This window comes from Folsomia candida, unplaced genomic scaffold (assembly GCF_002217175.1).
Source record: "Folsomia candida strain VU population unplaced genomic scaffold, ASM221717v1 Fcan01_Sc001, whole genome shotgun sequence".
Lineage (NCBI taxonomy): Eukaryota > Metazoa > Arthropoda > Collembola > Entomobryomorpha > Isotomidae > Folsomia > Folsomia candida.
This window is the reverse complement of record NW_019091193.1, coordinates 25,360,194-25,382,770: the sequence shown is the minus strand read 5'-3', so window position 1 is coordinate 25,382,770 and position 22,577 is coordinate 25,360,194. Positions and strand designations below refer to the sequence as shown.

General features: G+C 39.4%; 5 protein-coding genes across 9 annotated transcripts; 4 read left to right on the top strand and 1 right to left on the bottom strand.

The window, feature by feature from the left end:
• Positions 1-135: 135 nt before the first annotated feature.
• Positions 136-1,087, top strand: LOC110841686. The gene is made up of 4 exons (XM_022087376.2): positions 136-343; positions 433-567; positions 638-745; positions 814-1,087. The coding sequence occupies exons 1-4, from the start codon at positions 284-286 to the stop codon at positions 895-897; spliced, it is 387 nt and encodes a 128-aa protein (XP_021943068.1). The 5' UTR covers positions 136-283; the 3' UTR covers positions 898-1,087.
• An 815-nt stretch (positions 1,088-1,902) lies between these two features.
• On the top strand, positions 1,903-3,874 carry LOC110845331 (SEC14-like protein 2). Of its 2 annotated transcripts, none has more exons than XM_035855658.1 (6): positions 1,903-2,370; positions 2,475-2,550; positions 2,632-2,675; positions 2,749-2,866; positions 2,963-3,181; positions 3,292-3,874. In XM_035855658.1, exons 1-6 carry the CDS (start codon positions 2,329-2,331, stop codon positions 3,603-3,605), a joined length of 813 nt encoding a protein of 270 aa, XP_035711551.1. In that variant the 5' UTR covers positions 1,903-2,328; the 3' UTR covers positions 3,606-3,874. The 2 variants fall into 2 exon arrangements, with proteins under 2 accessions (XP_035711551.1, XP_035711547.1); XM_035855654.1 differs by having other exon boundaries at positions 1,905-2,370; positions 3,289-3,874.
• Positions 3,660-8,467, bottom strand: LOC110852674 (natural resistance-associated macrophage protein 2). 3 transcript variants are annotated; one of them, XM_022100787.2, is made up of 18 exons: positions 8,230-8,462; positions 7,682-8,105; positions 7,568-7,607; positions 7,391-7,470; positions 7,188-7,284; positions 6,999-7,075; positions 6,848-6,900; positions 6,620-6,758; positions 6,312-6,533; positions 6,091-6,246; positions 5,894-6,010; positions 5,588-5,629; positions 5,368-5,517; positions 5,267-5,287; positions 5,130-5,182; positions 4,830-5,040; positions 4,290-4,360; positions 3,660-4,085 (listed from the first exon to the last, which is right to left on the bottom strand). In XM_022100787.2, the coding sequence occupies exons 2-18, from the start codon at positions 7,967-7,969 to the stop codon at positions 4,064-4,066; spliced, it is 1,839 nt and encodes a 612-aa protein (XP_021956479.1). In that variant the 5' UTR covers positions 7,970-8,105; positions 8,230-8,462; the 3' UTR covers positions 3,660-4,063. The 3 variants fall into 3 exon arrangements, with proteins under 3 accessions (XP_021956479.1, XP_035711533.1, XP_035711539.1); XM_035855640.1 differs by having other exon boundaries at positions 3,660-4,360; positions 8,230-8,463; XM_035855646.1 differs by lacking the exons at positions 3,660-4,085; positions 4,290-4,360 and adding an exon at positions 4,442-4,681 and having other exon boundaries at positions 8,230-8,467.
• Positions 8,468-11,643: 3,176 nt separating this feature from the next.
• Positions 11,644-14,790, top strand: LOC110845321. Its single transcript, XM_022091724.2, has 5 exons — positions 11,644-12,362; positions 12,497-13,459; positions 13,545-13,890; positions 14,024-14,133; positions 14,308-14,790. Exons 1-5 carry the CDS (start codon positions 12,228-12,230, stop codon positions 14,533-14,535), a joined length of 1,782 nt encoding a protein of 593 aa, XP_021947416.1. The 5' UTR covers positions 11,644-12,227; the 3' UTR covers positions 14,536-14,790.
• A 677-nt stretch (positions 14,791-15,467) lies between these two features.
• On the top strand, positions 15,468-21,480 carry LOC110853292 (mitogen-activated protein kinase 1). 2 transcript variants are annotated; one of them, XM_035851228.1, is made up of 10 exons: positions 15,468-15,523; positions 15,676-15,787; positions 16,013-16,301; positions 16,376-16,502; positions 16,612-16,716; positions 16,913-17,053; positions 17,155-17,177; positions 17,278-17,371; positions 17,458-17,814; positions 19,985-21,480. In XM_035851228.1, the coding sequence occupies exons 3-10, from the start codon at positions 16,153-16,155 to the stop codon at positions 20,117-20,119; spliced, it is 1,131 nt and encodes a 376-aa protein (XP_035707121.1). In that variant the 5' UTR covers positions 15,468-15,523; positions 15,676-15,787; positions 16,013-16,152; the 3' UTR covers positions 20,120-21,480. The 2 variants fall into 2 exon arrangements, with proteins under 2 accessions (XP_035707121.1, XP_021957237.1); XM_022101545.2 differs by lacking the exon at positions 15,468-15,523 and having other exon boundaries at positions 15,530-15,787.
• The last annotated feature ends 1,097 nt before the right edge of the window (positions 21,481-22,577 follow it).

The window sequence follows — 22,577 nt, the reverse complement described above, 5'->3', positions numbered from 1 at the left end:
ATACGCTCCACGATATGTAATGTATGTTTTTCTTTGGTATCTATCTAGTCCGTTCGTATATAGTGCCGAATAAACGAATAGCCAGCGTCCATCAATACCGACACAAGGAGTCACTTCTTCAATGCCATGCATGCTGACTGACTGCAATTAACTCTATTTATTATTTATACATATCCATGTACATCACTTGCACAGTCTCAATCGAATTACTTAACGGCTGTTCTTGGTCAATTAATCTCTTTCACAATAACAGATTCATAGGCAGGGTGCGTGGAAACCCACAATGGGACTTTTTGACGGGAACACGTGGGTGATACCGGAAACATTTTCCTTCTTTTCCAGAGTAAGTGAACCTAAATATGCGCAAGTACAACAGGGCTCCGCAAAAAATATGAGAAAAATGTTAATACTGTCGACATTTAATCTTTTCAGATTTGTGGAATTCTCGCAATGAGTTGCATTCTGATGCCGGAGGAACAACGTTCCGTGCCAGAATTAGTGTTTGTGGTCTCCTGTGCCGTCGTCTTCTTTCTCAACTGCTTCGAATTTATTGGGACACCGAAGGAGGTTCGCAATTTCCTTTGCTTGTTTATTTTTAGGTGATCACGAAGAGAAATCTGATTAATTTCCCTTGCAGAACTTGATGGTCCAACTACTCGCCGTTGGCGTAGGAATCCTTGGTACTGCATTGCTCCTTTTGACTGCAGATTCGCTGCATAACCAGAGGAGTGCATTCTATGCCTCGGTAAGAGTTCAAGAAAATACAGCTTTGGATGCAAGTGGAGTACAAAATGTGACTTTACTGTTTTCCAGATCTTTTCTGGAATAAGCATCTTTGGTAGTTTCGTCTCGGGAACAGATTTTTACATCCACGTGTTAAGTACGAGCAGTCTATGATTGATGACGTTACATGCATATGTGCATTTGCATCCTTTGTAACACGAGATGTTTTCTCTCTCACTCATATTGCACAACACCCGTTGTTATTATTATATAAGTATTTAGTTGTTAAAATTGAATCGAAAAGCTACATAAAAATACATATGTATCTGTATTCCAAAGGAAGAATAAAAGAGTCAAAAGCATGTATGATCAGGAAACATTCATTTTTTGCAACTTGTCCCACGCACGACACGGACGGTGAGGTTCGTATCAAATCTATACTTCAAAAGAATAGCGAACTAAACGGATAAATAAATGCGATGGATGATTGGTCAACAATGTCATCTTGGGACTGCTTTCACTTCACCTTCAGTGACCTTCAATACATAGTCGAACACTGGAGACTGAATTATTTGATTTCCTTTCGTTCCTGTTTTTTTTCCTGCCCTACGTCACGCCGAAAAGGCAATCAATACGAGGACTATGCCGCGCCGGAAGTATACCCATTTAATTTTCCAGCAAAATGAAACCACCTGTGTGTGGGACAGCACATATATCAGAATATAATACGTATGATGATCATTCTTTTTTGAATTACATTACACATGAAGGAAAATATTGGTAAAGTATGCCGTCGATCTCAATTCCGTCGACGCCTGAGATGTCGGCAGCTGAGATAAGTGAAATAGTCCTCGTGAATTTATGTTCCATAATTACGACAATTTTCCAATTTGGGAGTGTCATTATCCAAAGTGGAAAGATAGCATGCGACCCAAGCACTCGTCTTTATAGATGATTATTAAATTGCACTATTACATACGTTATACATATGTATGTATCACACAAGTTAAGCTCCAGTTCCGGATATGAATGAGAAGAAACAATGGAAACTTTTCTGTGAGACGGTGCGCTTATTATGATGCTTGTTAACGGCGATAATGAACTCGTTTAAAAGTATCCAACTCGTTTAAAAGTCAAAGGAGCGTTGTTGCACATTAGTTTTGAGGAAGCTTATTTGGGGAGTACCTGTGAAAAGCGGTTGCTATTTTTTTGAGCCATGCTCAATTTTTTCATGAGCCTGTATCTCGTTCATTGGATTGCAACATCACAATTGTGGAATGTTCTAAAAAATGCATTTACTTATAACATATATGTACATCTATATTCTCTAAGGTTTTAGTTGGGATCAATCCCATCGAAGCGAAACAAGTAGCAAAAGTTGAGAATAACACAACAGCGTCATAATTTACGTACAAATGGCAGTGATAGGAGTTCAATAATATACCATTTAAATAATATAAAAATCTATAAATTAGCCCTACCAGACTTTGGCACACTAATTGCTGTGAATTGAGTCCCGTTGTTTCGCAATTGCGTTATCGGCTTTGGATCTAACTTTTATCCAGGCAAAAAGTCAGTTTGCTACTTGAATGAAGGGACGTCAGGATGAGCTTTCATTCCGATCAGGAAAAGCAACTTATCACAAAGGTACGTGACTCCCCAAGTCCCCATCCAAATTAAATACATATACATTTGCATAAGAATAAATATTTATACTCGTGAATACATGATGCGACGGATTTCCTCAACAGTTTCGGAGCAGAGTGTTTGATATTTTAAAACCTGGAGAGGATCGTTCGGATCAGTTTTTGCTCAGATGGATTCGAGGTACAGACTATAATGCAGGTTTAATAACAATTAAAAATTAAATATGCAAAGTGAAACCAGAGCGATATTCATGGTTTTCAGCTCAGGATGGAAATATAGAAAAGGCAGAGCTTATGATCCGAAAGGTATGTAATTTTACCCCAAAAAGTCACCTCACCAATTTCGCCCAGTAAAAATACAAATCTTGATTAATTATAGTCCTTTGACTGGCGAAGGGAGTATGGTTTTGACGATATCCTGTACCAAGCCATTGACCCCGTGCTAATGCACCTGTGCCCCTACTCCATGCTCGGCTTGGACACTCTGGGTCACCCGGGTAAGTGGCACGCCACTCAGAGCTCGGATTATTTTTCTAAATTAATTGTAATGCGAGTGGTACAAAATGCTGACGAGCTTTTATCTGAGGTTGCAGTGGTCTCTTTCTCCATTGGCCGGTGGGACCTTGCCCGCATTGTCAATGAGGGAAGAGAGGTCGAGTTCGTAACCCACTACACTCAACTGTTTGAAAAGGCCATGGAGCGGATTCGAGATAGCAATAAGGGTCGCAAACCATGGGAATTTCAAAACACACAGTTCACGGCGATTGCTGACTGGGCTGGATATTCGTACCAACAGCTCGTCAATTTTAAAGGTGTAAAAGCAAATCGAATCTATTTTTAGTCGCCTTTTGGCAACACCATTTAACATCTTAATCTCATCTCATTTTAACTCTTTATTATGTGGCATATGAAAAAATAGCAGTGCAGCTAATGTTGAAATTGGCCTCCTCGTTTGACTCCCACTACCCAGAGACGCTCTACAAAGCATTTTACATCAACTGTCCAGCCATATTTCCCCGTCTGTTCGCCATGCTCAAGCCTGTGATGAGGGACAAGACTGTGGCGAGGATCAAGGTGTACGGGACGAATCGCCAAGAGTGGGAGGGGAAAATTAAGCGCCTCGTGCACTCCAACCAACTTCCCCCCGAGTACGGAGGCACTGCAGGGCCTGTTTCTCTTTCAGCTGCACAAGGCCAGACGACGACCCTGACGACGACAGGAGCTTACCCTCAATAAGCCTCCTGGGTGTACATGCATGCACAAATGAATAACAATTCCAGTTTTAAGAGATCGATATTATTATCTTTATTGTATTCGCGAAGAAGTAAAATTCAAAGTTTCATAGCGGTATGCTATGCTAGAGATTTATCACAAAATAGACTTCCTCGACAAGTAAATATTTCGTGTTTAGATTTATTAGTTAAATCGATAGCGGCTGCATTACAAATAAAAGCTTCTGTAGCATAATGTGACAAAAAGACAAAAAATGACAAAAAGGAAGGGAATAAAATGCGAATAAAATTTCTACCTAAAAACTAAATTAACTGCGTGCTAATTGCGACTAGATAAATAATTGAGCGTTGGGAAGAAGATGAGCGACTAAAAAGCTGCGTGTGGTGGTTTCTGCTGATAAAAGCAAATGGGGTGATTGCGGTGGGTGTGCGGGTTCGTGAGAAGCGAGGCCAATTGATTAATTAGCAACAATGTCGAATCGACCTAAAACAACCCAAAAAGTTAAAAACAAACAAAAGATTAAACAATGCTTGAAAATTAATGGTATAAATGTGTGATTATAATATATTCTCTTTTCAAGCGTTTTGACTGCTGGACGAAGCCTTATTGTCATGCGTCTCCTCATTATCATTATTGAGAGCGTTAACACCACCGTCATCATTATTTTCCTCTTCTTCTTCTTCATACCCGTAATTTCCTGTCCCTCCGGAATTTTGCAAGATCTTTGGTTCCATTTCTCTTTCAATGTTTCTGGCAAACTGAAATAAGAAAATCAACGTCCAAGTTGTTGTTGTTATAAATGCGATATTTCGGTGAAAGAAAAATAGTAAAAAAACATGCATTTTTGACATCAACTTAATTACTTTCTTGTACAGTCATATTTTTGAACAAGGGATTACATGCAAGCATTAAACGAGATTCATTTGGTGTACAGTACAGTAACCTATGTATTAACCAGCTTTTTGTTTTAGTTTGTCCAGTTCTAATTCTAAATCTGCAGCAATTTCAGCCAGAGGAGTTACTGGTATAGATTTCGACTGAAAGGGTGCATGCAAAGAGTCGCCTTCAGGAAGTTCGTGCTAGTGTGGAAGAGGTCAAATAAATAAGGTTAGAGCATACAAAATACAATACAGAAGAGTGATATACAAAAACAATAGCAGATTGGGTTGTTCAAGAGGAATAAATAAATAAATAAGCAAATAAATAAATAACAAGAGGTTGTCGTACCTCAAATCTGGAAAGTCCCGTAAACCCCATCGAGACAAACATGTGTAAGAGGAGGTACGTGATGAAGGTGAGATAGAGCACACCAAATACGATGACGCCAAAGTAAACGAACCAATACGGAGGAAATGCCGTTGTGACATAATATCCGACAAAGTAGATATTGATGCCTATGATGATTGCTGCCACACAGACTGAAACAATCTTTGTTACTCTGCAACCCAAGACGAACAATGCGAATATTTATAAGTATTATGATTCAACAGGAGTATGCACAAGAAAATATAAATGTTATCTGCATACGTTCCATTTCGGAAATCTCCCATAATGTTTCTAGAACTAGTCATGGATATCACCTACAAACAAAAGCATTGGTAAATTTTCGTCACATATGTGCGCTTGAGAATTAATTTTTATGGCATGTGGCATTGATAACTCACTGGAAGAACTGCGAATGGCAGCTGAAAAACAAAACATACTTCTTTACCTCCAATAATAGATAAATCGGCTACTGACGTGGTCGTGCGAACTACATACTTACTTGAAGACTCATAAGTGCGTTGAGCATGTCGTTCATACCGGACAAATCTTCAATATCTTGAAATTTGGCGACCAAAAAGGTGGGCAAAATTGCAACTGTACGAGTGAGCAAAACTCGCTTCCATCTTGACCAACGTAGGTCCAGAAACCCCTGAATATGCGAAGCATTAAGTAAAACGACCAGGAATTAAAGTGTTCATTTGAATATGTAAATAGCTAACCTCCATCACGAACTGACCAGCATAAGTTCCCGTCATAGTACTCTGGATACGAATAAACTAATTATATAGCGACGACTTGCTTAAACATAATTTACAGCAAGGTAGAATCATTCAGAGATTGATATATTGCAGAGATACATATGTAGGAACTAGGAAGAGGAATATTGGGGAATACTATTCCCCAAATAGTGGGAGAAAGAGCTCAGAGAAAAAATTCCACACTGATTATGTTTCTAAAACACTCAATGCATTCTCTGTTTTCGATGTTGATTTTTTGTTAATTTGAAATTCTAACGAATGAATTACCGATTGACCAGCAGCCAAAATTCCAATTGCCCAAATGTACATTGCCGCTTCGCCGTATTCACACCCAAGAAACACGCCACCTTTGTAAATGTCTGGTTGGAACTCTTTAGTGTTATTCTGTCAAAATTATAATCACACATTGTAAGCACTAGGGACTTATGAATGTAATATCACGATATGTTTATTGGGTTACTTACCGGAAATACGCTAGCATGGGTATTATTATTTATCAAGCATTCTTCCAAAATATCCTGGTTTGTTCTCTTCGTGTTGTGATCTCCCCACATTCCATGCGCAAACACGGCCACAACGAAAAGGTTGATAAGGAAGGAGACGAATAAGGCAATTGACGCCTAAAGTAAACGAGTATATATCAATCATCCTTTTCTTTATTTTATATTAAATTGGTGCCACGTACCTCAATGAAAAAGTATCGGTTGGCCTCCTTAACTTGGACTTTTTTGGTTCTGTCAATTTCTCTGGACTTGACTAGAGCAGAGTGCAAGTATAGATTGTGGGGCATAATCACGGCACCAACCACACCAACAGCTTGCAAAAGAACTTTCCTGTCACAACCTGAGCACCACGGAATCAGCATCCCTTTAAGCACCTCGCCCTGGTCTGGGGCAACTTTTATGTACTTTATGCACAAAATTACAAACGTAAGTGAGACATACTCAGAGTGGATTCAATTATAAGTTCATCGCAAATTATGTTAGAGCTCACCTCATAGCCAAAGGACAGAGCCATTGTAGCAATAAGAATGGCAAAGAACGCCTCCAGCTTTCGAAGTCCATACTTGTCCAAGAAAAGGAAAGTGAAAGTATCCACGATTGTAATTAAAACTCCGCCCCATAAAGGAATCCTGGTGGAACATATATATTAAATACATGATTTTTTTTACAGATCAGATTAGAATTTGATTTGATTGTTTTTGTTCTATACTAGTCTTACGCTTTGTTTGAGAGTAGGTAAAACGCGATCGCGGTTCCAATAACTTCTTGCATCTTAAATTGGCAAAACATACAGGAAAATGTTATAGTCCAGCATTCATCGCTAATCAAGTTCATTATGCAAAAAACAAATAAGTAATAACTTGTATTACATCACTTCCAATGATGGCGATTTCCACCATGATCCACAGAATCACTCTTGGAACGACAGGATACTTTCGGTTGCACACTAAATGAAAGAAAGGAGAAAATTGTGATGAACATTTTCCATAAATCTCATGAATTGGTGATCAATAGCTTGACTAAGAAAATAAGTGTGAATTAGAGCCTAATAAATTCACCTTCGGCCAAGTGCATCCCACTCACTACACCCAACCGGGCCGCTAACCTTTGCATCAAAAGTCCGAGTATCGTTGCCCACATGAGCACCCATAAAATCTAGATGGAATAATGATAAGAAACTAGTTTTAGCCGCATGTTTAAAAATATAACAAAAATGAGGATATTATGGAAATATTGTGAAAGCCAACAGTTTGAAATTCACCTTATACTGAGCTGCCGACCCAGACTGAAGATCAGACTCAATATTTCCTGGATCTAGATATGCAATGCTCATAAGAAACCCTGAAATTGGATTTAAAAATAATATTTAACTTCAATATGTACCAAGAACAAATTAATGCATACTATATGTAACAAGGAGAGGGCGTTATTTTTTTACCTGGCCCCGTGAAAGCCCATAATTTTCTAAAACTGAAGGCCTGAAGGATACAGAGTTATCTATATAAAATAAACTCATAAATTCGGAGTGTCTATAAAGTATTTGTATTTTTACGGGGGAATCCTGATCAGGAATGTGAATGATTTCATCCGTAAAGTACGTGTCCTGCTGGTCGTCATTGTTATTGGTATAGCCGGAATTATTGTAATCTTGCTGGTCTGGCGACTCGGACCCCTTGAGATATCCGCTCGATCCACCATCCCCCTCGGGGGGAGAAGGAGAGACGAAAGGTCGGGACGATCTTGCGACAACGACATTGTTATCTCCTGTCTCAGAACTGTGATAAAGTCCAGACGACTCGCCTGCTGACCCGGCTCTATTTTCCTCCAAGATCTTCACCATATTGTCCTTGAGTTTACGACGAGGTGGTCAAGATGGGTTGACTAATTTGGCAAATCATTCACGCACAAGGTCAAAGCACCGAAGCAGCATGCACGCGTCCAACGACTGGCGAGGTAGTTTTCTGCTTATTATTTATCTAAGAAAATCAAAAACAAAAAACAATTAGCCTATTGATTGTCCTAAATCAATTGTTCTCAGCTAGATTATGAATTAGAAGTGTGCACTACGACTACATCAACCAAACGTATACATGTACTTACCTTTAAATAATAGCCTACCACGATTAAAAGTTTAAAAAAATGCAGCAGACATATGAGCAATTAGTTTATGACGCGATAAGCAGTCTTTTTTTTGCTTTGTAGAGATACGAAAATTAACGAAAAAGTACGAGATGTTAATTATGTAATGTTCATTTTATTGAATAAAATATATAGTACGAGACGAGACGAGTATAGAAACCTGATGAGTTGAAGTGAAGGTTGAATCATCCTTCAAACATATGCAATATACAAATACAACATTTCCACTTTGCACGAATCTCAAGTTCTCAACATCTCAAGTTTCTCAGCGTCAGCTATGTAAACCAATAATTCCATTAATATTTAAACGACTTTATAATTTTCCATAAAACCCATGTGCATATGGATTATGGGTGGCCAAGATACCTTGTCACCATACAGTTTTGGATTTGCAGGACTATTATAGCTACACAAAAGTGAGTTGTGATACTTGTGAAACATGGAGAAAATGGCAGTCATACGAAGATACACATTTTCACTATTTAAAAAATCTGAAGCTGTAATAACCCTGCAAAGCCAAGCCCTTGGAAGAACGGAGTTCAAAATAAATACTGACAAGTATCTTCGCCACCCCTGCCAACAACATAGGCATGGATAAACCGTTTAGAAATTCATTTTCATACATATGCACAAAATAAGTACTTAATTCGTATGTAACATGTTATGCAATACAAGTTGATATGTGGAATAAACAAATCTTGAGCTGGACAGTTCCGTGTGCATTTCAAGTAAGTTGGCATGTATGTGGTGTAGAGTTGATTTGGCAGTGCAATATTAATATGCACTACCATATACAGCAGAACCAGGTTTTGACATTTGTTCAACGTGCGAATACTACAGAGCTGTATATTCAGCGTTCAGATCAAGCCATCACCTTATGAATCTTTTAGTGATTTGGAAAATCAATGCTTTCTCCAACATAGTTCTCAATATGTATGCAATAGCCACCAGTCAATACACACACAAAATTGAATGGGGATTCAACGTGACAAATTTTGTGTTTTTGATGATGAGATGTGAGCCATGAAATGAACGAAGTTTTGTACATCATTTGTACATAAGCAAAAAATGCAATTTGCGAATAGTTATGATTTCACTTTTCACAATATACAAAACAACAGGAAAACGTGATACTCCTACCCAACAAGAAAAGAAATTCCAGATGTAAATGAATCCATTTTAGTACAAAGATCAAAATTTGTTTCATCAAGTGTTTTTAAACTATGAAAAAAATGTTTTTTTAGATGGCATATTTAAATGTATTGTTACACATGCTACGAGACACTCATGATAATAATTCTGCCCGGATCCTACTTGAATATCTTTTTGATTGGTATCCTGTTCTGAATAACACAATCTTGTTCTAAATAAGTTTGTGCGTACACATATTTCCTCAAATTGATTGTCACTAAGAAATTTCGTCCTACATGGGATCAATCAAAGTCAAAGTCAGCAAGAACGTACGCAATCGAAAAAATTCGGGAAGCTTGTTATCATTCACATTCATGTAAATACTTCAAATGTCCTTATCAGCTAGTAAACTTGTTGGAGCTGAATGTTTTATTATTTCGGCACGTGTTTGTTCAGGTGGACTTTCACCGAAAGAGATGGAAAGCGAGCTGACGATTTTTATTACCCATCGTCATCATAAACGAGTATCCTGGCTGTGTATGCATATGCCTGGTGGGAATAAAGGTGGTTGCCCGTCGTCGTCGTCGTCGTAATTCCACTTACACTGGTTTATCAAATTAATTATGCAACACGGGTCTCTCTAAGTGCCACAAACTGCGCAAAAAGATTCGCAAACCGCCACTTTGCTGCCTACTTAATTTGTTTTTGACAATTTCAATCTCGCCTAATGCGGCAGGCAACGCATGTCCTCGTCCTGATTGTCGTCAACCTTTTAATGTATTTCACATTTCGTACTTGTGATGGCTGCTTCTTAATTGAATTCGAAGTACTCTAATGTCCGCACTCAGATTTTAAGCCGTGTTCCTCCTTCGGCGAAATAGTATAATAAAATTCCATCAAAAAGTGTTGTTGTTGTGCCGCTGCGACATTGACCCAATATAGAACGCCACATAATCGCCATTACCAAAATGCTTTTAGGTGGCGCAGCACGACCTGTCAGAAACAATGCATATCAGGGGGAGAAGAAGGACAAGGGGAACGAGAGGGAAATATCCAATCGATCCGTCAAACTCGCCATCATCAGATATGCATAAGTCAAATGTGCAGGCATATGTGTACCTTGGTTCGTACATGTACATGCATATTTGCACACGTTGCTAATTCCGGTGCCACAAAATCAACGTCCTGCACACGTCTTGCATATTTACATAGTGACGTCGTCTCAATCAACAACTTGACATTTCATAATTTCTCTCAAGCTTCCCCACTTTCCCAGTCAGGGAATTAATGGCATGTTTTGTGGAGGAGACATGTTTCATATGGACACAATGTGCCATCCAGAATAAGCTGTTCCACGCACTACCCCCCACTGCTCCCAGTAACGACTTCTTTGCACGTCGAAGAGAAATAAACATTGCGAGACACGGAATTAACCAAGGAGCGAAAGCATTTGTTGCAAGCTGTTTAATTGTTATTGAAGACAACGAACCATCAATTTAACATGTTACCGTCATGTTGAGGGATATGAGATCATTTGGGATAATGTGTGACAAACATTTGATGACCACAGAACACCTACTACATACATATTACCGTCAGAATCTCACATTGTCCCATTAGTTCATCCCGTCACCTTCCCGTCGTGACCTTAGAACTACAATTAATAATTTTGTTGAATTCTGATTTGAAATATCTTCACAGTTGGACGGACAGACAGACAAGCCGTTTATATAAAGTAGCTTTCGCGACCTATTAAACTTTAGATCTCTTAAAAACTCTCGAGCGAACCATATCATCAGCGTCACACAGTATTTGCTGCATCTGTTTTTAGAACTTTATATGCTGTGTGTTGTTCCACGTATGTACATAGAAATAATAATAATAATAGTGTGTGTGTCACCAAATGCCACAACCTCCTCCTCCGCCTTACTTCACCCACAGACATACGTACATAGTTGTGTATTTACAAGAAAAACAACACTTCGCACGATGAACTTTCCCCTTCCTTCCATTTCAAGGAAATGATGATATCGTGTATTTATTTCCCACGATGGCGATGCATGTTTTCCTTGGAGAGAAGCATATTTTCCATGTCGAGGAGATCCGAGAGAAATGGTTGGCCCAAGTCATCGCCGCTGCTCATCCAGTTCTTTTGAGTCTATTTTGGTCGAGGAGGAGCAGGAGAAAGCAGGATGTCAGTCGGTTTGCCAAGTGTGAGGTTTGCTTTACTCGTTCGCCTTGTTCTGAAGTGAGAGATCGGGGAGGAGAGGCGGAAAAGACAGGAGGACGACCGAGAGCGGCTACAAATACCTGGACTCGGAGGCTCCTCTGGGCCAGTTGAACGAGCTTTCCCCTCCTTTCACCTCCTCTCGCTCTCTCTCCAACCAGACCTCTCTCGCCACATTTCTTCCACACTGCATGTGTCGTGCAGATATTTTTAAAACCATTTCCACCACTGCTCCTCCTGCTGTTTCCACTCGGAAACCTTTCACAGTAAACAGCACACCATTGGCAATTTATGCACTGATTCAACACCTGCGAACTTGACATGTTTGCCGAGCTGAATGAAACATTCATACCGAACTGAGTGGAGTGAACATAGTTTTCCATGGAGTAACAGTAATGACATTTCGAAGCACACATTTTTGACATACCGGTGATACGTACGTAGGATCGATGCACATTCAAAAGTGCATATCTACGTTGCATGAGCGAGATTACAGCACACGGAATAGTGTTATCAACTACATTTATACTTAGTAATCCAACACGACGACACTATAAACATATCATCGGAATATTTGTGATCGCGTTTGTAAGTGGCCTCAATGGACCACACGCTGCTAATGAAAATGGTGTCTTGGTTGTCCTGGGCTCGAACGGGAAAGAGGTCCTGCGAAGACGACGAGGAAAGTGATGACGCTGACGACCCAAACCTCTTGCTGTCCCTTCTCTACCCCGACGTAAGATGTTGATTAACAACTGCATAATACTTACTCGGCTCTACGTTTCCTTTATTACGTTTCCTCTAGTAAACGTACATAAATAAATGTGCATACGGAAATGTGGGAACTAATTTCACTAATTTTGTGCACAGGTGACGAATGCCGTGATGGATTACCTGGATCCCAAATCCCTGCTGATGCTTCGTCTTGTTTGCAAACGAACCAAATGGTGGGTGGACCAACCTCGATACCTGTCGAGACTTCGTATCACGCTCCATTCGAGCGCAGGGAGCAAACGAATGCGCAAAGTCCTTCGGTCCAAACTAGACTTTTGTAACTTCCGAATTGGCTGTGAGAAGCGGAACAATGAAGAACTTTTACTCGAGTTTGGAACGCGTTTTGGCTCCTGTTTGAGAGTGCTCGACATCAACACGATGACGAGTCATGCCATGACGATCAAACTCTTGTCCCACTGTCCTGTCCTCGACACTCTTGCCCTCCTCGGGATCAATCTAGTTAACCTTGGGACCAGTGAAATTGACGATCTACGAAAAATTGGCCAAGTTTTAGCCAATCTTAAAGTAATGTCGATTGGGAATGTTCTCTTTGTGGAGGAGGATGAAATGTCGTATTTTAAGGCTTTCCTCACCCACTGTTGCAACCTCCTCTCCCTCCGCCTCCCATACGTCAACTTCCAGTCCAAACGACCAAAAGAGCTGCGGGACGACATTTTGGGGAAGTATGTCCTTGAGCCCGTCATGGGCTCCATCGTGCGGCGTGGCTTTCACCAAAATATGCGTTACCTCATTTTGGAGTACCTCAACCCCCTCCCGCCCGACCTATTCTTCCGCCTCGCCAAAGTCTGCTTTGAGTTCAAAACCATCCTTCACAACGTCCATGAGTCGCACATGAAGCGAGTCGTGATGCGCTCCTGTGCGTCGGGAAGAATAAATCAAATCCAGGAGATCATAGGAACACTTGACGGTCTGAATGCCAACATCCTTCTGGGGAAGCTGGTCAACGTCAAATGCATCTCGATCTGGGTCTCCTCCGCCCTCTCCCTCGAAGACCAAAACTACGAGAACCCCCTCCTTCCCAAGCTGCTAAACGTCAATGTATGTTAACTTAGGTGCTCATGGTCAGTTGCATCGTGTATATTATATTAATTATGCTACTTAACACATTTCAACGTATATGCAGCTCTACGTGGACACTGTTGAGGAGGACGCGAGAATCAATCGGCTCATCTCCACCGTTCTGGGCACCTATCGCCCAACTGTGACGAGTCTTAAAATATCCTACAACAGTCGAAAGGGGACCATTTCCGCCGAACTGGTCCGAGCTCTCGATATTGCACATAACTTCCAGTTTCTCCGCAAGCTCGACATTTATCAATGGGATGCCTTTGACGAGGAGTTTCTGGTCCTGTGGCAAGGGTTGGGTGTGCATAGGATTCAGGAGTTGTCCCTCCTCCTCTGCACCAACCTCAGTGACCGAGGGCTGTTGGGATGGGACACCAGAAAACCAGCCATTCTTGGACTGAGCGGTAAACAGCACAAAATATTTGATACTGATGGGTCTTTACTGATTGCACAATAAACGGGTTGCCCCTGACCTTAAAGAAATGACGTGCTCCTGACTACTAACCCTCTCTAACAATGCATGTACATATATTGCAGGCTTAAAGGAGCTTCACATTTCCTCTCTCTACGGGAGTATTACAGATGCCACGATTCTCAAGGCTTTGCGACACATGCCTCTCCATAAATTGAGGTTGTACTCTCAGTCGGTAAGTAAATACGAAGCAGCGTTTGTTCTGATGGTGCTCGAGTAGTTTTCGAGTATTTATTCGGTGGTCCAGGATGATGGGTATTATGGACCCATCAACTGTCACTTGAACCACTCGTGTGTGTAGTATTTATTACCTGACACACGGACTTGTCTAACCTTGGACCTCTCTTAGGTCACCTACGAGGGGATCGCTTCCCTTCTGGATGGCATATTTTACACAACCATCCAGTACATTCACTCTTCGAAACCTCTGGATTGCACCCAAAAGGAGTTTTACTACTTGGCCAAAGACTTGATAAATGCAAAAAACTGTCCAGATTTTGCAAAACGGAGGCATCTTCGTCGGCGAAGCCAACCACTCGTGTTCCTGGAGCCGAATGATGACGACGACGAGGAGTGAGCAGTATTCTGATTGATATACAAATGATAACACACAATGGATATTTAATATGCAATTATGCGAGGATAATCAAATTATTCTTCAATGGGCAACTATGGATGGATCCATTTTTAAAACTTGATGCTTCTATACAAAACTATACAAAGTTTCCAGAGACTCATCATCCCACATGTTTGTGTGATATGCGTACACAAGTATTTTCTCAAAGTCTTGACGTGTAATAATAATAATCAATAAAGCTGTTGTACAACCACATATGTCGACTCTTCATTTGATGTTAAAATCTTTGGTCATAAATACCTACAAGTACATAGGCCCGGATGAGAAGGAGGCAAGTTGAGACTTTATAGCCGAACATGACAAATCGCATTATGGATGCCAATCAATCTTATGCTTGTCGCTTCCTTCATGCTTCTTCCAACCAAGGGACTTTCTACATATCTGGCCGGACCACTTTCTAACGTTGACGTAAACCAACAGATCAACTTGACACAAATCATGCCGATCAGTCTGTATATGCCTTTATGAAAATCTTCTTTCAGGTCCGTTTTTTTGGCCCCTTTGATATATTTTCAAGATATTTCGCAGGCTGTACCCGTCCTTATTTTTTTAAGCAAGTGGGAGACCCCACCCCAATTGGCGTGTGCGTGCGTGCGTGCATGCATGTGGTTGCCAAATGTGAAGGAAGGAAGAAATTGCAACATATTGCCACCATCTTATCAGGATTTGATCCTCTGTGTTCAGGAGACGAGAGACTTGTTGCTGTTGGACTGCGCGGAGGTGAAAGCGGAGGATTGGCGGAGGAGAAAGCTGGCCGGAAGCTGCTGTACCCAAGCAGCAGCGCCTCTAGGACTCCATCCGACAACGACCATACACAATGCAATGCAATATAGAGCCAAATGGCCAAATATGCCATTACCAGACTGCTTGCTCTCCTTCTGATATGCGGCTCCTGCTCCTTGCCAATCCGAAGACCAAACTTTTCCAAGTAAAGCATCGATCTCTTCTCTATATGTAGCTCCTCTCACCTAAAGAACTATATTGCACATGAATCCAATAATACATTCTCTCCTCTAATTTTTGATGGTTCAGGTGATTATTGTTGCTCAGCTGACTTTCATTTTCTTTGTTGGGTGACAGGAAACACTCAGGGTCAGCAATCTATACGTGCGGCTACTAAAGTTGACGTTACTAGTTTGACCTTTCAAAAAGTGTACAAATAATTTTCTTCCGCGAGGGAGTTCTTGTAATGGTAAGTGGAGTGAAATTATTTGGATACACACAAAATTTGCTATCTTCTCCCTTATCAACAGATATGTCTTATCTGCAAGGCTTATTATTGCATTTGGTTGGATAGGATGACGTGATGTTAGATAATATAGGACATGAATATAATTGCAATTTGCAACGTATCTACTATTTGCTAACAATATTAGTATAATATTATACTGACAGAGTTTTTGATCAAATGTTGCAGATTTGTTGAGTGTGTCGAAGCAGTGCACACTCGTTCGAGACTTTACGATAGGACAAAAGTGGGGAAAAGAGAGGTCACGGTCACAGCAATATCATCAGGCAGCAGCAGCAGTAGTGTCGCAGCCACGCAATCTGCCTACAATGTCGGCCACAATGTCCGCAGTTATTCCAAATCAACCCCCACAACATGTTCCACCAAATGCAGAAGTCATTCGTGGACAAATCTTTGAGGTGGGGCCAAGATACACCAACTTGGCTTACATTGGCGAGGGAGCGTATGGAATGGTTGTGTGAGTAGTATATTACCACTATTGCTTAATTTATTTTATGTGGTAGCGGTAACATAATTAATTCGTGTTTATAGGTCCACCTACGACAACCTCACAAAGACCAAAGTCGCCATCAAAAAGATTTCGCCATTTGAACACCAAACATATTGTCAAAGGACGCTCCGTGAAATTAAAATTCTGACCCGGTTTAAACATGAAAATGTACGTTTAGATAATAATTACATAAAAATGTAATGGGTGCCGCTCATTAACAGGAATTTAGCATGAACTAAGTTATTTGTATATATGTTACTTTTGTGCGCAAAAATAGATTATCGACATTCGTGACATCATCACATCTCCAACTTTGGATTTGTTCAAGGATGTCTACATTGTTCAGTGCTTGATGGAGACGGATCTTTACAAGTTATTAAAGGTAATTTAAATGCCTCGTTCAAGTTGCAACAATAAAAATGAATAACAATAACAATGGCAAAATTTCAATGAAAGTTTCAATTGAAATTGAATTTTTGCCCGTGCATGTGTGTGAAATAATTGTTCCACAGTATTTCACAGTGTTTAGAATTTAATTTTGATCTCATTAGTTAATTGTGTTTTTTTCTTTCTTAAAGACACAAAAGCTTAGCAATGACCACATTTGCTACTTTTTATATCAAATTCTTCGCGGATTGAAGTACATTCATTCAGCAAACGTGCTCCACCGAGATTTAAAACCGAGTAACCTCCTCTTGAACACGACATGTGACCTCAAGGTAAGCCGGTCAACCACAATTCCTGACAATTTACTGAGAGTTTAAAAAAATATTGATGGGGTATAAACATGTATTTAAAATGATCTGACATTTTTTTAAAGATTTGCGACTTTGGTCTGGCGAGGTATGATCTTCATTTCAAATTAATGCAGATGGTTATGTAACATTAGTGAAAACGGTGCAAGAAATTTGATAAATTCTAATAACTAAAAATAATATTATAGAATAGCAGATCCAGATCACGATCATACCGGCTTCCTAACAGAATATGTCGCAACCAGATGGTACCGTGCTCCAGAAATCATGTTGAATTCCAAAGTATGTCATTGTTGCTTTACTGTCATTGTTGTATAATATAATAATAGATTGAAACCATAATTAGTTTTTGTGGTTAATTTTTGTAGGGGTACACAAAATCCATCGACATTTGGTCCGTTGGGTGCATTTTAGCAGAAATGTTGTCAAATCGACCCATCTTTCCTGGAAAGCACTATTTAGATCAGCTAAATCATATTCTTGGAATTTTGGGCACTCCTTCAGAAGAGGATTTGGCTTGCATAATCAATGAGAAGGCAAGAAGTTACCTTCAGTCTCTTCCCTACAAACCCAAAGTCCCATGGGATAAGCTCTACCCGGACGCAGACCCCAAGGCACTTGACCTTTTGGATAAAATGCTAACCTTCAACCCCCACAAGAGAATCGGTGTCGAAGATGCCCTAGCTCACCCCTACCTAGAGCAATACTTTGATCCTGCGGATGAGGTGAGTACATATGCACACGCCCAGAGCCGTACCGTGAAATTTTCAGGCCTGGTATGAGCTTCAGTGCCGGGCCCTTCATGTTCAATATATTCGATATTACGTAATCGTTTTCGCTCCAGAATACTAATAGTATCTTGGAACGAAGTAATATTTTACCTATTTAGAGCACACTATTTTCCCAGATCCACGGGAAAATAGTGACAATTAAATTGTAATTTTAAATTGCTCACACACCAAAATTACCCGAACCATAATTTACGTTTTCCTGCAGGACAACATTCATGAATGTTCGTGTTTTCGGTTGTGGCAGAATTTGTGAATATATTTAAGCCAAATCAGGGTTTTTCAAAGTGATAAACTTTGACCCCATTTCAAAAATGAAAGAACATTTTTGCACATAATTACATTGAGTTTAAGAAACTTCCACAATTCAAAAACTTTTGATTTTTCGAATTTTCTGGTCTGTAACATTTTTTCAAAATTTCGAAATAGCATAAAAGTTTCAAACATTAAAAGTTTCTCCAAAAACAGTTTTAGGCCTTTTAAGATGGCCTTATAGATTTGTCAAGATGTCTGTCTGTCCGTCCGTCTGTAGACACGATAACTCTCTTTAAACAAAAGCTATCGAGTTGAAATTTTGCATGCTTCATCTTCAGGTAAAAAGTAAGGATGAGTTCGGAGATGGGTATGATCGGTCAAGTGGTTGGCCAGTGGATGTCATTTCCACCCAAATGTGTTGCCATTAACTATCAAGATGACATTAATACCATCTTAAAAGGCCCCGCAAAGTTGCTTGGAGTAGGTTTTTATAATTTTATAGAGGTAATTTTTTAGAAAACATGTCCCTTGATTTTTGAAATAGCGTTCAAATTTTAAAATTAGCAACTTTTTGAAAAATCCTGCTTTGGCTGAAAATGTATTCAAAAATTCTTCCACAACCGAAAACACGAATATTCAGGAAGATGAAAATTACCCTTCGGGTTACTTGAGTGCGTGAGCAATTTAAAATTGGTCGGGTCAAAATTTGAGGAAACCACTTCATGCCGACGCATTTTAACCTTATACGAAATTATCATGGAATTCGTATGCGAGAATCTGTATTTTTCTCCCTCGCATGAAAAATGTCAAGGTAAAAATGAAAATTCTCGCTCACGGATTCCGTCATAATTTTATTTTAAGCTGAGCATTACGAAAAATCCTGGAACACATGTTCAATTACTTATTTGTCTAAGGTTACATAATTATCGTGGTTTCGTCAAAATCGGAGCAAGACCTCTGACGTCATAGCATTGTAGATTAAGGGTCCTAAGTTTATACCAAAGTTTGTCCCTAGGTTATGGTAAATTTGCCCCCTAGCAAGGCACATTTCAAGTTGCCATAAAACATGTAGGTTCAGTTAAAATGACGATTTTGCATATTAATTAAAATCCGAAAGTCAGACTATTAAAATAAAAAATTGTCCAGTATGTATGTCTGCCCAAATTCATACGAAAATAATTACCCATGTTGAAAGTAGAATCATAGTCTCACTTTGTCTCATTTTCCCCATTTTATTTTATTATTCGAGTATCCCGGTTTGGGGATATTTCATCATCTTTCTGGATCTTTCTGGAAGCGTGGTGAACGTGTGTATGATTGGATTTTTTCTTGGTTTTTTAGTGTCAGTGCGATTGTAGAGTTTGTACTGAATGTGTCTCTCTAAATCTGTTCTCATTATTCTAGTTCAATTTAATAAATTACCTCCAAGGAGAGGATTTTGATTGAACATTTACACGTTTACTTATCTCACTTAATAAGTCACTCGCAGTTCACATTTTTAAACTGAGAAGAAAAGTTAGCTGGTGGTTAATTATTTATCTCTCAACAACCCATGAAAAACAAATAATATCTAGCAGTTTAACGTTAGATACATTCAAACAAAAATTATTCCACACAAATAAATTTTCTTACATGTAAGAAATGAATTTTGGATTTTTTTTGTAAAATCTTCAATACACAAAAGTCTATTATACCTAGTGTAAAGCTAGCGACCCGGCCCGGGCCCTTACGGGCCCCGGGCCTGGTATTTGCTACCACCATATACCCCTGTTGGTACGGTACTGCACACGCCATACAATTGAGACTTGATACTATGCAACTCTGTATTAAATTCATACATAATTTTCCGTAGCCCGTTGCTGAAGAACCTTTCAAACTGGATATGGAATACGACGACCTTCCCAAGGAAAGGCTAAAGGAGATGATTTTCGAAGAAACGTTAATCTTCACCAAGAGAATGGAGCTGGATCGGCAACAGAACATGTAGAAGAGTACTGTCACACTATTTTTTCATGTTACATAGAGTTGTACTATTACTTTCTCAACTTCTTCTATCACTAATAACTTTTGTCACTTCCATTAACTATTATACGAGTATAACGAAACGATTCCAGAGGATTAATTTGACGAACATTCCCTCAAACTAACTAACTAAGCTGAAATATTTGATAAGTCAGTGACTGTAGGTTGTGAGATTTCGTGTGTGGTGAAGTATGAAAATACTTGTCTATCTAGATATCATGTATTCATTTCCTGTTGTAATCGAATCCAGACTATCTTGCTCGCTCCTCCCCCTGCTTGCTCTGCTAATAATGATTTAAGTTCAATAACTGACTTGTATCAGTTTCTGCGTGTTTCAGTTGGACAATGATAATGACGATGAAAATGTTTGCTTTTTAATTTATTTATATTTGGTATAAGTGAAAAATACGAAAATGTAAAACGTAGTAGCAAACAACCGTTAAGTTTCAGCAGCAGATGGATCTTTTATTTGAGAAAATAAATGTTTTACTGTTCTATCGTCCATTGTGCCCTAATATGTATTCCCCGTCGTTTAACGTACTAATTCTAAGTAAGCATAACAATCAATCCCGTTACCATTACTGATGAGAGAGAAATGTGTTCGCCGTAATACATATAAATACCTAAATAAGTAATGTTGATTGAAACATAAATCCAGTAGTGCATAATTAGAAAATATGTATCTTATCCCTTATCTAAATTATTAATTATATTTGGAGTGATTGAAATCCTAGTTTAGTGTAGTTCCTAATTGTACTAGTTTGTACAATTTTTATGGCGAAATGTGTTCTAAAAAGGTGTATAGAAAACTTAGTTTTCCTCGGATTGAAAGAGTAGGAGTTGGTAATTGGTAAAAACTTATATGACGCATTGCGTTAGTTATGTATATTATGGCTTATTATTCATGTGCGTACATATTTCGAGGTTTCATTTGCTGATAAAGAAGCCTTTTGTTCATTGCACAAAATGCAAGTTGTGATTCCCAACCGTTTGTCAATATATTATCAAATTACTTCGTAATTAGTAATTCGTAATTATTATGATTATCAACCAAAAGTTCGTAGATTAAATTATTTACATGTTGCGAATTAAATATTTTCAATGTTCCTGTGTGGTTAGCGTAATCCAAGGTTTTATGTTGATTGTGTATTGTTGCTTATTATATCCGAATTCGTAGCTTGTTCGATTTATCATAAATCTAAAATATCTTACACATTGTTTTGCTATTATATTGAGAAAAAGATGTGCGTCGTGTATCTGTGTTAATGTGATAATTGTAATTATAAATCCAATAAAACGTACATACATACATATGTATACACGGTAGTTGAGTTGACCCTGTCGTTAAATATTGACTGCACAGTAATTATTTGACAACAAAATAGTGACAAACAATGGACAAACTTATGCATATTCATTTGTGCAACTTTCGCTGTTACTTAATTTCTCTAAAGGATTTCATAATAACTGTCCAACATGAATTTCTCTTTCATTTTGACTCACAGAAACTTGTCCTGATTGATTAGGGCTTCGTCACAACCGTTTTCATCATAACAAATTCGTCCATCTCAAATAATCATGAGATCATCTGTGACGGTAGTCGGTCGGTCAAACTGGGTTTCTACAATTTTGATGAGCATTGCTTATCTAATCGTAGTGTCAGAAAATCTAGGAATTTCTCAGAGTGTTGCCAACAGTTTAGTAAAGAGAGAACCAGAAAAAGGTTGGTTTCGTTATCGACGTTCCGCGCCAAAGAAACCTCATTCCGCCGCACCGTCAAAGATATCATCCGCATCCGCACCATCGCCCCCTGGCCACCCAATCCTCTCGTCTGAACCAGACTCACCCATACAAATTGGTGGCAATACTGACGAAGAGAAGCAGCGTCTCGTAAATGAAGAGACTCTTCGCATCATTCGGACCGAAGTTTTGTACCTGTTGAATCGGGAAAAGCCTCCAAAACATCTCCACCTAAACTGGCAACTGCTTCAGAGAGCGAAGGAGGCCTTCATCAAAGTGTGTCCCCAAGTCGAAGTGCCCAAGTTCTTTGTGAATTCGCTATTCCGACTCTTTCGCTATCTTTACATTCACTCCAAGGATGCCAACCCGTACAACCACTTTTTCGAGGAAGGACCACAATCAGTCAGAATCGCGGACGCGCTGGATTCCTGTAAGACAATCTGCATAGTATAAGAACTGACTCTGTATGGAAACTAAACTAAGTTGATGAAAGGCATCAAGGATGCAGGACCGTTGGAATTGGAATAAAAGTTGGAGAAAGTGGAAGGAAGTTGTGCCCCAAAGGTATATACGTCCCCCTCTCTCTCTCAATAAAGTTATCCTACACAATATGTAGATTAACCACTTAATTTCAGAACGTCACAGTGGACGCCCCTGTGACGGACCCAGCCACGAATTCTTCA

Bases quoted from the DNA above. Each gene is read 5' to 3' on its own strand.
- LOC110845321 (XM_022091724.2), top strand. From the start codon at position 12,228: ATGGACCACACGCTGCTAATGAAAATGGTGTCTTGGTTGTCCTGGGCT. The intron at 13,460-13,544 runs GTATGTTAACTT...ACGTATATGCAG, and splicing joins CCAAGCTGCTAAACGTCAAT to CTCTACGTGGACACTGTTGA. The intron at 13,891-14,023 runs GTAAACAGCACA...CATATATTGCAG, and splicing joins AGCCATTCTTGGACTGAGCG to GCTTAAAGGAGCTTCACATT.
- LOC110853292 (XM_035851228.1), top strand. From the start codon at position 16,153: ATGTCGGCCACAATGTCCGCAGTTATTCCAAATCAACCCCCACAACAT. The intron at 17,054-17,154 runs GTAAGCCGGTCA...ATTTTTTTAAAG, and splicing joins ACACGACATGTGACCTCAAG to ATTTGCGACTTTGGTCTGGC. The intron at 17,372-17,457 runs GTATGTCATTGT...TAATTTTTGTAG, and splicing joins AAATCATGTTGAATTCCAAA to GGGTACACAAAATCCATCGA.
- LOC110845331 (XM_035855654.1), top strand. From the start codon at position 2,329: ATGAGCTTTCATTCCGATCAGGAAAAGCAACTTATCACAAAG. The intron at 2,551-2,631 runs GTACAGACTATA...CATGGTTTTCAG, and splicing joins TTTGCTCAGATGGATTCGAG to CTCAGGATGGAAATATAGAA. The intron at 3,182-3,288 runs GTGTAAAAGCAA...ATGAAAAAATAG, and splicing joins ACAGCTCGTCAATTTTAAAG to CAGTGCAGCTAATGTTGAAA.
- LOC110841686 (XM_022087376.2), top strand. From the start codon at position 284: ATGGGACTTTTTGACGGGAACACGTGGGTGATACCGGAAACATTTTCC. The intron at 568-637 runs GTTCGCAATTTC...TTTCCCTTGCAG, and splicing joins TTATTGGGACACCGAAGGAG to AACTTGATGGTCCAACTACT. The intron at 746-813 runs GTAAGAGTTCAA...ACTGTTTTCCAG, and splicing joins GGAGTGCATTCTATGCCTCG to ATCTTTTCTGGAATAAGCAT.
- LOC110852674 (XM_035855640.1), bottom strand. From the start codon at position 7,969: ATGGTGAAGATCTTGGAGGAAAATAGAGCCGGGTCAGCAGGCGAGTCG. The intron at 5,183-5,266 runs GTGAGTTATCAA...TTTTGTTTGTAG, and splicing joins TGCCATTCGCAGTTCTTCCA to GTGATATCCATGACTAGTTC. The intron at 5,041-5,129 runs GTATGCAGATAA...CTTGGGTTGCAG, and splicing joins GGAGATTTCCGAAATGGAAC to AGTAACAAAGATTGTTTCAG.